Raw genomic sequence first — 15,342 nt, 5'->3', positions numbered from 1 at the left:
GAACTGAACACAAACACTATTGAAATTCAGACTTTTCTTCTTTAAATTTTTTTAAATCCTCATTCAAGGATATGGTTTTATTAATTTGAGAGAGAGCAGGAGGGAGGAAGGGTAAGAGAGAGAGAGAGGGAGGGTGAGAGGGAGGAAAAAAAGGAGAGAGGAAGGGAAGACGGGAGGGAGGGAGGAAAAGAGAGAGAGAGAGAGAGAGAGAGAGAGAGAGAGAGAGAGAGAGAGAGAGAGAGAGAGAGAGAGAGAGATATTCTTTTCCTCTTGTACACTCCCGACTGAGGATCAAACCTGCAACCTAGATATGTGTCCTGACCGGGAATCAAACCTGCAACTTTCTGGTGTAAGGGGTGACACCCCAGCCAACTGAGCCACACCAGCGAGGGAGAAATTTAGCTTTTTCAACAATGAGAAAATTAGTAAATGTTTGAAAGAAACCCACAAGTTCACCATGTTTGAAGAATGACTCAAGTTTTAAATGGAACAGAAAAAAATGTGTTACTCACTGTGGCTTGTTTACTTATAGGAAATCTAATGTGTCTGCTAAAGAATCTGAGGGTTAATAAGATTTCTTATTCTATTTGGCTATAAGAATGAAAACTATTTGGATAGCTATGATAAGGCATATTCTATAGCCCTTCCTAAACACATACTACTCCTACACAAAGGCAAAGAAGAGGGTGAATAACCCACTCCTAAACTTTATATGGTGAAAGAGATGACATTATGAAATTGAGGGCTGGTTCCAGGCACAGCAGGCGTGACTATTAGAAGGAAGAACGCAGGAATTAATCCCATCACCAGCTCAGCTCCTAGTATGTGCCTTGTGACCAATGCCTCTACCTATCGTAGATCCTCCTACCACATGGAAATCCACACAAGAGGCACAACTCTAAATTTACTAAATGCCTATTTACTAAATGCCTATTCTGCCAGGTACTCTTCACATATTTTTATAATCTTCACAAAAAACTATATAAGATTATATTATATCACACTGTATAAATAAAACTGCAGTTGAGAGAGGTTAGGTAATTTTGTTGGCCAAAAAGCTAATAAATGGTGGACCTAGGATTCAAATCCCCATCTGTCTGGTTCCAAAGGCAACTCCTTCTACTATTTCCTGTTGCTTTCCCAGGCACCAAACAACAGCACCCAGAAAAGGAACAGAACTGGTAGTATGAGAAGGCTCTTGTCTTGAGGTTAACTCTACCTGAGATGGAGGCCTGAGTGAAGATTTCTGCCACTTCCCCCTTAGAGGTGGAAGGAAGGACTCAATCTGCTCTGCTCTGGGTTCCCCTGAAATAATTGAACTTTAAGGCCTTCTCTATTATAGCCTGAGCTATTTTATCTTCAACTTACCCATAATGAATATTGAAAGAAGTTTGTGACTCAACCTTACTAAAAAAATTTAAAAACTTAAAAACTGGTCCTTTACTGTTTATGTGCACATAAAAAAAGTACAATTATGATAAGTATTTCATTGGATACATTTTAGAGGATCAAAAACACTTAGATTCACCTAATATTTTTAAAATAATCACATTATTGTGTGTGTTTTTCCCTCACAAAGCCTAGATTCATGAGATCAGTTAGAAGTCAATCATAATTTTTTCTAGTTGGAAAAATATACACTAGGATAACATAGTAATTTATAAATTTAATCTAAAAATATCCTTCTTTATATTAAACTAAAGGCCTGGTGCACAAAATTCATGCATGGCAGTGGAGGGTGGGGGGGGGGTTGTCCCTCAGCCCAGCCTGCACCCTCTCCAATCTTGGACATCCCTCTCACAATCCAGGACTGCAGGCTCCTAACCACTCGCCTGCCTGCCTGATTGCCCCTAACTACTCTGCGTGCCAGCCTGATAGCCCCCTAACTACTCCCCTGTCAGCATGGTTATTTCCAACTGTCCTCCCCTGCCAGCCTGATTGTATCCAACTGCCTTCCCCTGTGAGGCTGAGGGGACTGGGGGACTCTGGCTGGATGAAGTGGGCCTGAGGGGATAGGGAAACTGAGGTTGGATGAGGCAGGGCTGAGGGGACTGGATGTCACAATCTTGTTGCAGTGGGCATCACCATCTTGTGAGGTTGTGGCAGTCAATTAGCATATTCCCTCTTTATTGGCTGTGGGCACCATCATCTTGTGAGGGCATGATGGTCAATTAGCATATTCCTTCTTTATTAGATAGGATATTCTAAGTATTTTCTTGAATTTCTAAACATTTCCTTTTTTAACAGTAGAAAATCAAGTTTAATATATTCACATAGGGCATTCACTTGGGAATACAAATTCACTCAATATTTCCTTGAATGCTTATATTTAACCTTTTCTGTATCTTTTTGTTGTTAATCCTCCTCACCTGAGGATATTTTTTCATTGATTTTTGTTGAGAGTAGGAGAGGGTAAGACAGAGAGAAACACTGATGTGAGAAAAACACATCGATTGGTTGTCTCCTGCACAAGCCCTGACCAGGGTCTGGGCCAAGGAGGAACCTGCAACCAAGGTATGTGCCTTTGACCAGAATCGAACCTGTGACCCTTCAATCCACTGGCCAATGCTCTACCCACTTAGTCAAATCAGGCTAATTTTCTATATCTTTTAATCTAATACTATGATTAAAGAATAAGAGATGAGCAAATGTAATATTTCAAGGTGAATATGATTCATTATGAAGCCAAGTCCTTATATGACTTTCACAGAAAAGGTTTTGCAATGCCTCCCTCTATTTCATCATACTTAGAAAAGCAGGAAGGTAACATGATTAACTAAAAAGATTTGAGACTAAAAATGATACTAGGTTTTATACTGGAATGAATCAAATTCTCTGTTTTTTCTCAGAGCAGGAGTCAGCAAACTATAGCCACAGGCCAAACTCAGTCCACCACTTATTTTGTATGCCCTGTGAGCCAATAGTGGTCTTTACAACTTTAAAGAGTTGAAAAACACTCAAAATAATATTTTATAACATGTAAAAATTGTATGAAATTTTAATTTGTGTCCATAAATGAAGTTATGTTGGAATACAGCCATATCACTTTATCACATACTACATGTGGCTGATTTTGCACTACACTAGCAGAGTTGAAAAACCACAACCGAAGTGTATGGGGCTCTCATTGCTTTGCACTGTGGCTTGGCACACTACAAATCCCAGTGGCATAGTCATAATTCAATAGTGTCTGGAGTGCCATGTGCATAAACGTTTGTGGGTTTGACCCCAGGTCAGGACAACCAACTGATATTTCTCTCACCTCTCTCTCTCTCTCTCTCTCGCTCTCGCTCTCGCTCTCGCTCTTTCTCGCTCTCTCGCTCTCTCTCGCTCTCTCTCGCTCTCTCTCGCTCTCTCTCGCTCTCTCTCGCTCTCTATCGTTCTCTCTCATCTTCCCTTCCACTTTCTAAACATATCCTTGGGTGAGGATTAAAACAAACAAACAAACAAGCAAGCAAATAAATAAAAATAAAAAATGAGACTATAACCAAAAAAAGTTTCTAAGTGGTTTATTTACTAGACAAGCAAGAAAATCTGTTTACCAATACAGAATTAAATGAAACCACAGCCAGAAAAAATAAACTTGTTTAAAGACTACTCCTCAGCAAGAGCAATTTCTCAGAGTTGACATCATTGGAAGCAACATCAATAGTTATTTAAAAACTAGAGGCCCGGTGCATGAAATTTGTGAATTTGGGGAGGGAGTCACTCGCCCTAGATTGTGAGAAGGCACAGGCCAGGCCGAGGGACCCCACCAGTGCATGACTGGGGTTAGGGAGGGATGCAGGAGGTTGGCCAGCCAAGAGCGACCTTGGGAGGGCTCCAGCGCATGTCTGCCCATCTCGCTCAGTCCTGATCAGCTGGAACCCCGTAGCAAGCTAACCTACTGATCATAGCATATGTCCCTGGTGATTAGTGGATGTCATAGTGACTGGTCGACCAGTCAACTGTCTGCCCCCTGGTAGTCAATACAAGTCTTAGAGATGAATAAAATTATATATATATTTAAAAATCATATACTCATGAGTATTTGATAGTATTTATCTGCATGAAAATAAACTTTCCAAGATAAAATACATAAAATGTCATTACAAATTAATTTTAAACAAATAAATTTTTGCAACTGATTATGCCAATTTGATAGGCAATGCTGGATTTCTACCCCAAAAATTACTCCCACAAAGAATAATTCCATTCTTCTCATTAGTAGGCCTCAATCTCTCCCTCTCTCTCTCTCTCTCTCTCTCTCTCTCTCTCTCTCTCTCTCTCTCACACACACACACACACACAGAGTACTCAATTATTATTCTTATATTCTAAATTTTGTCAGTAAAAATATGAATTTTTTTTATCTCTCTAGTTATATAAATATCTATAATTGATTTTATCTCTTAGCCAAGAAATCCTAAAATAATTACTATCTTGCCTTTTACAGAAAAGTTTGCTGCCCCTTGCTGTAGAATAAGCAAGATAAATTTCCTTCAAGAGACGACCAGAAAGTTCCCCTTTCTTATCCATTCTATTCTTCACCAATTCTGGTAAGTGAATAGAAAGGAAAAGAGAAATTAAAAATTACCTTGAGAGGAACAATAATACAATTTTAATTGAAATTCATAACAACTTTGGGTCTAAAACACAGTAGAAGTTGACTGAGAAAAAATTGAAGTAAAGAAGAAAATGACTTTTTTCAAGCAAAGAGAAATAGTTGTGTAAAAGCATGGAAAATGAAAAACCTGAAAAATTGCTAACGAGAGGCAGTGAAGGGCTTTACATCCTAAGTGGAGAGCTGAGGTCCTCTCCTTTAGGAAAGGAGCGCCAAAAGAGAATGTTCTTAAGAAAGAAAACCAAAACAACAGTGAGCCAGCACACAGAGACCAGTGCAATGAAATTCTATTCTTGGCCAATAAGAGACGCGGGATTAAGGCTGCAGCTCTCATTGTTCCCTCTTCTCAACTTCAAGCCCAAATGTTTGTGCCACGTTTGTAGTGCTAACCAGACCCTGACACGTTAAAATCATCAGTCAACACTCATTTGTTACAGTCTGTTCTCTGTGGTCACAAAGAGGAGTCTAATCTTTCTTACCCATAGCACTCTGTGGTGACCAGAATCTTAATGTAATCCCCATGATTTCTGATCCCTGATGCTCACACCTGTACACTCTTCAACCCTTCCTTGAGCATGGGCATGACCTATGATATACATCTAGCCAACAGATTAAATGAAAAATAAAAGGATTTTGCAGATGTAAATTAGGTCCTAAATCAGTTGATTTTGAGTTCATCAAAAGGGAGCTGTGGGCAGCCTCTAGCCAATAGCCAGCAAAACAAACAAACAAACAAACAAACAAAAACAGGCCCTCAGTCAGAAACCCCAGGAACTGAATTATGACAACATTGTGACTTGTTGAAACTTGAAAGCAGATTCTCTCCCCCAGTCAAGCCTCCAATGAAGAGTGCACTTTTGCCAAAACCATGATTGCAGCTTGTGGAACCCTGAGCAGAGCCCCAAGCTAAACTGTGCCAGGACTCCAGACCCTCAGAAACTGTTCTCCAGACAAGTTATCTTTTCCATGAATGGTTTGCACTAGCTTTTCATGTTGTGGATTAAATTTAGTTACCTGTAATACTGCTCCTTTCTCTGTTTGGCAAACTCCAACTCCTCTTTTATAGCTGCTTCTTTTCAGAGGTTGTCCCTAACTCCCCTCCTTTCAAGCAAAATGAAGCCCCTCTCATCTGGTTTTCCAGAGATGCTGATATCCTTTTATACCAATTGCCACCAGTATATTATAGGTACTATTTATAGCAGACTGCATGTTCCAGGAGGGAGGAATAATCATCTTTGTAACCTAGTGCCTAGTGTACAAACATGCTACAAAAAGTTCAGTAAATGTTTAGTGACTTAAGTGAAAGGCAGTAAAAAATCATAAAAAGACAAAGTGCACAAAAACCTATAGGTTACCTACTCTGATTTCTAAATGTTTTGCCTAACTACCTATATTTAGGTTGTATCCTTCTAATTTTATAAGTAACTAGAGGCCCGGTGCACAAAATTTGTGCACAGGGGCAGGGAGATGTCCCTCAGCTCAGGCTGCACTCTCTCCAATCTGGGACCTCTTGAGGGATGTCTGACTGCCTGCTCAGACCCGATCCCGATAGGACTGCTGGCTCCCAACTGCTCGCCTGCCTGCCTTCTTGATTGCCCCTAACCACTTCTGCCTGCCAGCCTGATCACCCCCTAACCACTCCTCTTCCAGCCTGATTGATGCCTATCTGCTCCCCTGCCAGCCTATTCGACCCTACCTGCCCTTCCCTGCAGGCCTGGTAACCCCCAACTTCCGTCCCTTGAAGGCCTGGTCCCTCCCAACTGCCCTCTCCTGCAGGCCATCTTATGGTGGCCATCTTATGTCCACATGGGGGCAGGATCTTTGACCACATGGGGGCAGCCATCTTGTGTTGAAGTGATGGGCAATCTGAGTATTACTCTTTTATTAGATAGGATAGAGGCCTGGTGCATGGGTGGGGGCCAAGATAAAATACATAAAATGTCATTACAGATCAATTTTATTAGGATAGAGGCCTGGTGCATGGATGGGGGCCAGCTGGTTTGCCTTGAAGGGTGTTCCGGATCAGGGTGGGGGTTCCCTTGGGGCATGGGGCAGCCTGGGCGAGGGGCCTGTGCTGGTTTGAAGGCCAGCCATGCCCCACCCCCCCAGTGATCCAAACGGAGGCCCTGGTATCTGGGATTTATTTATCTTCTACAATTGAAACTGTAGCCTGGAGCAGAGCCAAGCCTTCTGCTCACTCTGTGGCCGCAGTCATTGCTGTTGGAATTTATTTACCTCCTATAATTGAAACTTTGTAGCCTTAAGTAGAGGCCTGGGCCAGCAAGGGCAGGGGGAAACCCAAGCCTCCCTCCCATTCTCCGTGGCCTCAGCCATCTTGGTTGGGTTTATTTGCATATTTGCTCCTGACTGGCTGGTGGATGGGGTTTGTAGGTATAGTGTAGGTATAATATGGTCAATTTTCATATTACTCTTTTATTAGATAGGATACTAGAGGCCCAGTATATGAAATTCGTGGAAGGGGGGTTTCCTTAGCCCACCCTGCACCCTCTCCAATCTGGGACCCCTCAGGGGATGTCCAACAGCTAGTTTAAGATAGCCCTCTCACAATCCAGGACCACTGGCTCCTAACTGCTTACCTGCCTACCTGCCTGCCTGCCTGATCACTCCTAACTGTCCCCCTGCTGGCCTAGTCACCCCCAACTGCCCTTCCCCCCGACTGGCCTGGTCACACCTAACTGCCCCCCCCCCTCCGCCGGCCTGGTTACCCCCCTGCATGCCTGGTCGTCCCCAACTGCCCCCCATGCTGACCTGGTCACCCCTTACTGTCACCCCACACAGCCTGCTGTTTGGTCATTTGGTCGCCCCTCACTAACCCCCCTGCTGAACTATTCGCCCCACACAGCCTGTTCAGTCATTCATTTGGTTGCAATGGTTGCATAGACTTTTATATATACAGATAACTCCTTCCCGCCCCTTAATAGAGTAGAAAAATAAGACTGGAGAGTAAGATTTATACACCTTTAAGCAGCAGAGTTAAATTTAGAAAAAAGCTACCAATTTTAGATTTAACCCTTTCTATTATAGTAACACACTATTATAACAAGACTCTAACCTAGTAGGCATCTTAAAGTTTCATAATGTTACAGAAATAAATCTTTTGTATGAAAAATCTTATTCCATAAAGAAATTTCAGCCCTGGCTGGTATGGCTCAGTTAGTTGAGCATTATCCAGTGCACCAAAGGGTTGCTGGTTCAATTCCCAGTCAGCGCACATACCCAGGTTGGGGTGTATATGGGAGGCAGTCAATCGATGTATCTCTCTTACATCTCTCTCTCTCTCTCTCTCTCTCTCTCTCTCTCTCTCTTCTCTTCTCTTCTCTTCTCTTCTCTTCTCTTCTCTTTTCTCTTTTCTTCCTCCTCCTCCTCTCTCCTCTCCTCTCATCTCTCTCTAAAATAAATAAAAACATATTTTTTAAAAATTTCAATTTTAAAAATTACTAAGTATTAATCAATTTCAGAATCACATGCTAGGGCCACAGGAATAGAGGAGGATGCATGAAATTTAGTTAGTCTTGTGAATATAATAAGATTATTTTGACAAAACAAGGTTAACATAAAGGTTTAAGGAGTGTATTGTATGATGTTATCCTTTTCTAAGTGAGACATGCAAATGAAAACCTATTTATTTACCTTAAGGATTCAGATAATGGTGTTAAAGTGCCATCTCCCCTATCTACTACACGAAAGAAATTCAATTGCTCTCCTTCTCGGTATACCAAAAATGTAACTTGTTTGTTGTAGGAGGTCTTCTCCCAGACCTCATCTTGACTGGAATCCATGTACTCAGCCATCTCCCTAAGTGGGTCTTCCATAGGAACTAAAAATGGAAAAATTGATAAACAAGCTTTCAATTTCTATCAAGTTTTATGCATCTTGGTACAGTGACAGGACATAATATTATGAACTTGAACAACAACCTTGTGCATACAATATATTACATATAATATTCTTCAAAAAGTTTCTGGTCTTTTATAGTTAATACAGTATTCCCTATGTTGTATTAATATGAAATAAATGAAATGCATTATTCTGTTGTTAGGTACAAAGATACACAAGGTTTTTCCTATACTGCTAGTCTGTACAGTTGCTGACTCTATGACATAATTGGTCTCACTTGACACCTCTGCTTCCTATATTTTCTAATATTGATTCCAACAATCAACAATTAAAAGCAATATAAATCCCACTTACTTTATATTAAAAAATAAGCACACACATAATTAGAAGACATATTAGAAGTGAGAAGCAATTGAATCCTTCTTCTTTCTGGTTTTATATAGAGGCTGAGTCCTCTTAGAGCCATTTTTTTGTTTGTTTGTTTGTTTGTTTTTGTGTGTGTGTGTTTTTTTTTTGTGTGTGTGTGTGTGTGTGTGTGTTTTAATATTTTATTGAGTTTTTACAGAGAGGAAGAGAGAGGAATAGAAAACTAGAAACATCGATGAGAGAGAAACATCCATCAGCTGCCTCTTGCACACCCCCTACTGGGGATGTGCCCACAATCAAGGTACATGCCCTTGACCGGAATTGAACCTGGGACCCTTCAGTCCGCAGGCCAACGCTTTACCCACTGAGCCAAACCAATTTCGGCTTAGAGCCGTTTCTTGATGTGCAGTCAGGTAATTAAAAGTACATAGTAATTCAGAAACAAAGGGGCCACTTAAGTACTGAAACCGCAATGTGTTTAATGATCAGAATGTTGTTTGTTAAAAGCGTCTTCCCAGGAGCCGAGTTATTCTGGAATAGAACACATCCATGTGCCCAGTCAGAGCACAGGACTGGGGCAAAGTCCTCACTACTGACGGGCATTACAAGTCAAAGATGTCCTCGGGTTTGAATGATATTACAACCTGCTCTTGTGCACAGCAGCCAGTCCTTCTGCTCCTGGGAATGGGCCTGAAGAGATTGCTGGCTCTTGGGGTGAATGTTCTAAAAGCCCTAACTCCACACTTGGGTGTTTAAGTAATGGTTACAGGAAATAAAATAGTTCCCAAAGGCATTCTCACAACAAGTTGAAGAAACATTTGCTCTTTCCTAAAAGAAGCAATAATTTCTCAAACTCCATAACTCCATAACTCTCATTCAAGTAGCTGACTTGTTACCAGAATCACATTGCTGCACTATTTTAAAAAATTGTAAGTAAAGTTGAGCTCTGAAAGTAACAAGGTAAAAACATTAAAGATGTTTTCATATCCTAAATTCAATACCACCACTACTAAAACTCAAAAATTTTAGAAATATAATAGGATTTAGTTTATTTCATAAAAATGTTTGGGGCCCAGCCAGTGTGGCTGTGGTTGAACATCGACCTATGAACCAGAAGGTCACAATTTGATTCCCAGTCAGAACAAATGCATAAATATTAAAAGACATTTTAAAAACAAGTTCTTGCCAGTTTTAAGTTAATGATATCCACATTATATTCATGAGAAATAAAAACCTATGCTATTGTCATTACTTAACGCCACATGGAAACCTTACTTAAATCAATATAATGTGCCTTTCTTAGGGAAGCACTGGATTTAATATGTTTATACACATATGTATATGTATGTACACACATTTTCATAACAGAAAAATGACTTAGATTTCATCAGGCATAAAACTTATACATACACTGAGTGGCCAGATTATTATGATCTCTGAATGCATAATAATCTGGCCACTTAATGTTTATCCTATATAATAAAATAATATGCAAATTAACCATCACTTCGATACACCCACAAGCCATGCCACCCGCAATAAGGAGTGAATATGCAAATAAACCCAACCAAGATGGCTAAGGCCACGGAGAGCAGGAGGGAGGCTTGGGTTTCCCTGGCAATGGAGGAAGCCAAGCTTTCCGCCTGCCCTGGCTGGCCTAGGCCTCCACTTAAGGCAACAAAGCTTCAATTATAGAAGTTAAATAAATCCCAACAGAAATGGCTGTGGCCACAGAGCGAGCAGAGGCATGGCTCTGCTCAAGGCTACAAACTTTCAATTGTAGAAGATAAATAATTCCCAGATACCAGGGCCTCCGTTTGGGTTACTGGGGGGGCATGGCTGGCCTGCAAACCAGCACAGGCCCCTCACCCAGGCTGCCCCATGCCCCAAGGGAACCCCCACCCTGATCCGGAACACCCTTCAAGGCAAACCAGCTGGCCCCCACCCATGCACCAGGCCTCTATCCTATCTAATAAAAGAGTAATATTCAGATTGCCCATCACTCCAACACACAAAATGGCTGCCCCCATGTGGTCAAAGATCCTGCCCCCATGTGGACATAAGATGGCCACCACAAGATGGCCAGTAGGGTAGGGCAGTTGGGGGTGACCAGGCCTGCAGGGGATAGTAGTTAGGGGCAAATTGGCTGGCAGGGGAGACGTTAGGCATCAATCGGGCTGGCAAGGAAGTGGTTAGGGGGTGATCAGGCTGGCAGGCAGAAGCATTATGGGCAATCAGGAAGGCAGGCGATCAGTTGGGAGCCAGCAGTCCTGAATTGTGAGAGGGATGTCTGACTGCCCATTTAGAAGTGGGCAGTCGGACATCCCTCAAGGGGTCCCAGATTAGAGAGGGTGCAGGCTAGGCTGAGCAACACCCCCCAACACACATTAATTTCATGCACCAGGCCTCTAGTCCTATATCAGGGGTCCTCAAACTTTTTAAAGTGGGGGCCAGATCACGGTCCCTCAGAGAGCTGGAGGGCCAGACTATATGAACTACTAATTCCTACTGTAACACCTCGGCTGCGCTCACTGCCCAAAAAACCTGGCGGGCCGGATCAGACTCCTCTGCAGGCCGCATGTGGCCCGCGGGCCGTAGTTTGAAGACCCCTGTCCTATATAATAAAAGGCTAATATGCAAACTGTCCCCTTGACCAGGAGTTTGACCAGCAGGCAGGCTGGCCAACTGCCCATGTCCCCTCCCCCTGGCCAGGCTGGCTGGACCCCACCCATGCACAAATTCATGCACTGGGCCTCAAAAAAAAAAAAAAAAAAAAAAAGTATATATATATATATATATATATATATATATATATATATATATATTGAGTGGCTAGATTATTACGCATTCAGAGATCATAATAATCTGGTCACTCAGTGTATAGTTTAAGATAAATTTTAATTTTAGGAAGGAAAGTATTTTCTATGCTGTTTTAAAATGGTTGATTAAAAATTTTTTTAAAGCTAAATATTACTTACTGGAACTCAAATAATACAAATACTTTCTAAATCATAAGTTTTAAATAAGATTAAATAGCTAAAAAACATGTTTTCTCAAATCCATATAGAGAAGTTTTAGATCTGGGCTCACAAAGATTTTAATGATGTAAGGTAGATAACATCAAGCTTTTAATTTTAAAAATGTTGATTTGATAAAGGCAAAATTATTAAAAATTTAATTTAAAATATTAAAAAATAGACAATTTCTAAGTGCTGATTATTCAATTTATAAATAAGGCACAAAATGTTGTAGGGAAAAAAGGTATTACAAAGCTTCAATTATCAAAGGGTAGTAATGCAGTTCATTTTAAATATTTTAAGTTTTTAAAATACATATATTTTTAACTCAGAATCTATAGCACTTACATGCCTCATCATAAACATAAAATAAGTTTAGTCCTAGTAAAAAAAAAAAATAGGTGTTCTGATTAAAATCCTGGTTTATAAAAAATAGTGTACACAAATAACCAACTTTCAAAAATATGATACAATGGAGTTCACATGTCATTAAACACTGCATAATTCTATCTTACAATAATGACCCAGGAAATGCTTTAGGGTCTAGTACTACCCTCAGAATCAGTATTACAGACATCAACTTATGTCACGTATAAGAATTTCATGTTAATAGACAGCCCCTGATATTAGGAATGCTAATTTATCAGCTCTAACATTATTTTCATCTTTTCTAGCTTATCCAAAATAGTTAGACAGAAAAAAGAACATATCAAAAAGATGATAGGAACAAGATGATAAAAGCTTTATTTTTTAACTAAAATTTGAAGCATGGAGATAAAATTTGACCTGTAGAAGAAATAAACCAGCAGTAGATTCAACACCTAATTCTGTTTTCAGGTTAAAGAAGGCTCAAACAACTATGAAGTCCTTCCCCAAAATGAAGACTCTCTAAGCAGGCTAAGGGAGCCTCTCTCTGTGGTGTTCATGTGGCATGCCTGAATCGGGGACCAATGTAAACACTCCCAATTCTTTCCATGCTCAGATCTTCCTCATTAATCAAATCTCTGCTCACATCATCTTCTCCCAGGGCCCTTCCCCAATCACCTCCTCTCACCCAGCCTCCGCAGACTCTATCATAATACCCTGTTTCCTCCTACAATGACATCCACACTTTACCCGCTTATTGTGGGGACCTTCATGAATTAGGGACATTTTCTCCCATAAAATATTGCACTGAACACCTAGATGCTCAAAATGTATTTGATGAATGAATTCCCAAGGACTGTCCATATTCTGAAAAAGTATTCAACAGGGCCATGATAGTATCTATGACACCCAAATACATCATAGACAAGGCTAAGAGATATCCAGGAAGTTTCTACAAATATCATCACCCCAGGCCTGCCTGGTGTGGCTTAGTGATTGAGTGTTGACCCATGAACCAGGAAGTCACAGTTTGATTCCCCATCAGGGCACAGGCCTGGGTTGCGGCTTGGTCTCCAGTAGGGGGCATGCAGGAGGCAGCCAATCAATGATTCTCATCATTGATGTTATATATCTTTCTCCCTTCCTCTCTGAAATCAATAAAAAAATATATATTAAAAAAAAATAAGACATTACCTCAGGGATTAAGGAATCAGTGGATAAAAACAAGCAACAAGCCTGGAATGAACCTAATCATAATAACAACATATTTGTATTATGCCATTCCATTTCCCTTCCCTATATTGATGAGGTTTATTTTTACTTATTTGTTTTTTAAATATATTTTTATTGATTTCAGAGAGGCAGGGAGGGAGGGAAGGGAGAGAGAGAGAAACATCAATGATGAGAAAGAATCATTGATCGGCCTCCTCCTGAACCCCCTCTTCCCCCACTGGGGATCCAGCCTGCAACCCGGGCACATGCTCTTAACTGGAATCCAACTCGGGACCCTTCAGTCCATAGGCCAATGCTCTATCCACTGAGCCAAACCAGCTAGGGCGATGAGGTTTATTTTTAAATCTTTCTGAATGGAATCATGAATCATTAGACTTTCTGATATATGAGCTCCTGCCAGTGTTGATTTAGGCTTTAAATAACAATGCCTATGGTTCTTTTAAAACCCAAGAGTAGAAAGAGAACCTTACTACAAAACATAAAAATATGGACTGGCTAAAATATTGTTATTGTGAAAGTGCTTAATATACATAATTATAACATATGCCTACCTCTTCTAGTATTTATAGGTCCACCACGCATAGCCAGTACCAGCTTCAAGGTACAGCCTTCTGAAATGCTGTGGATAATTAATAAAAAAATAAACTACAATCATCAAAATACACTCAGTGTTAAATATGTACATAATTATTGCTGCTTTACCAGGCATAGTGCCTGTCCTCTAAAAATAGATATAGCAATGAGCATAAATATAAAATGTTAACTTATTTACTTTTTAAATAATGAAAAAGAGAAGAAGTTTTCATAATCCTTAAATATGACTTTAAATCTCAGAATAAATGTATTGGAAAGGATCTGTGACCATGTGGTTTAACCTCTTCATTTTACATGTAAGGAAAAAGAGGCCCTAAGAAAAAGAGATTCTTATTCAAAACCCAAAGTATTAGAAAATAGCAGATATATTTAGTAAAATTGGAACCAGAAAATCTACAAGGCCTCCCAATGCTCTTCCAGCTATTGCATATTGTCTCTGGCCTTTTTGCTCTTTTCTTAAGAGTAAAGATTTATGTGAGAAATAGGAGGAAAACAAGGCAAAATGTCAGACAGAATATCTGCAATCACTGGTATGCACAAACTCACTTAGTAATGGAAGAAGGTCTTAATGAAAAATGAAAGAATTGGTGAAGAGCAATACTCTCTCACTCAATACTTGTGAAAATGGAAAGAAAAGGAATCTAGTCAGGTGAGAATTGGGTCAATATTCAAAGAAAGAAGCAAAAAATGCAAGATCAGAAGAGAAAGATCTAAAAAGGAAGAAGATTAATAGCTTAGAGTGAATAATGAAAAAGTAAAACAAAATTTCAAAGGACAACGATAAGGTAATATGGGATACTGAGCCAACACATCTTTTTCTAATTGGATGTATTGGGGTGACATCAGTTCCTCAAACCAAAAAGGTTTCATATGTACAACTCAATAAAACATCATCTGCAATATTAGCAAGTTGGATCCAACAATATATTAAAAATATCATATACCATGATCAAGTGGGATTTATTCTGGGAATGCAAGGCTAGTAAAATATCCACAAATCAGTAAATGTGATACATCCCCTAAACAAATTGAAAGATAAATATCACATGATCATATCAATAGATGCAGAAAAAACATCTGACAAAAAGTTTTTGATAAAAAATCTCAGGAAAGTGGGAATAGAGGAAGCATACCTCAACATAATAAAGGCCATATATGACAAACCTACAGCCAACATAATACTCAATGGTCAACAATTAAAAGCTTTTCCCTTAAGAAAAGGAACAAGACAAGAATATCCACTTTCCCCACTCTTATTCAACATAATATTGGAAGTCCTTGCCACAGCAATCAGACAAGAAGAGA

General features: G+C 40.0%; 1 protein-coding gene across 4 annotated transcripts in view; it reads right to left on the bottom strand.

Moving 5' to 3' along the window:
* ZFAND4 (zinc finger AN1-type containing 4) overlaps positions 1–15,342 on the bottom strand; it is an 82,747-nt gene that overhangs the window by 33,670 nt on the left and 33,735 nt on the right. For 3 of the 4 annotated variants that reach the window (XM_084904735.1, XM_084904736.1, XM_084904738.1), the window contains 2 exons: positions 13,995–14,062; positions 8,255–8,441 (listed from right to left, as the gene is read on the bottom strand). The exons of the other annotated variant lie outside the window; for it this stretch is intronic. In XM_084904735.1, coding sequence (XP_084760861.1) covers positions 8,255–8,441; positions 13,995–14,062 — 255 coding nt within the window. The remainder of the gene's footprint in view (positions 1–8,254; positions 8,442–13,994; positions 14,063–15,342) is intronic. 4 annotated transcript variants of the gene reach the window in all.

Source organism: Pipistrellus hanaki (assembly GCF_964339955.1).
Source record: "Pipistrellus hanaki genome assembly, chromosome: 14".
In the NCBI taxonomy this organism is placed as follows: Eukaryota; Metazoa; Chordata; class Mammalia; order Chiroptera; family Vespertilionidae; genus Pipistrellus; species Pipistrellus hanaki.
The sequence above is the reverse complement of the archived record's forward strand: the minus strand, read 5'-3'. Positions and strand labels throughout refer to the sequence as shown.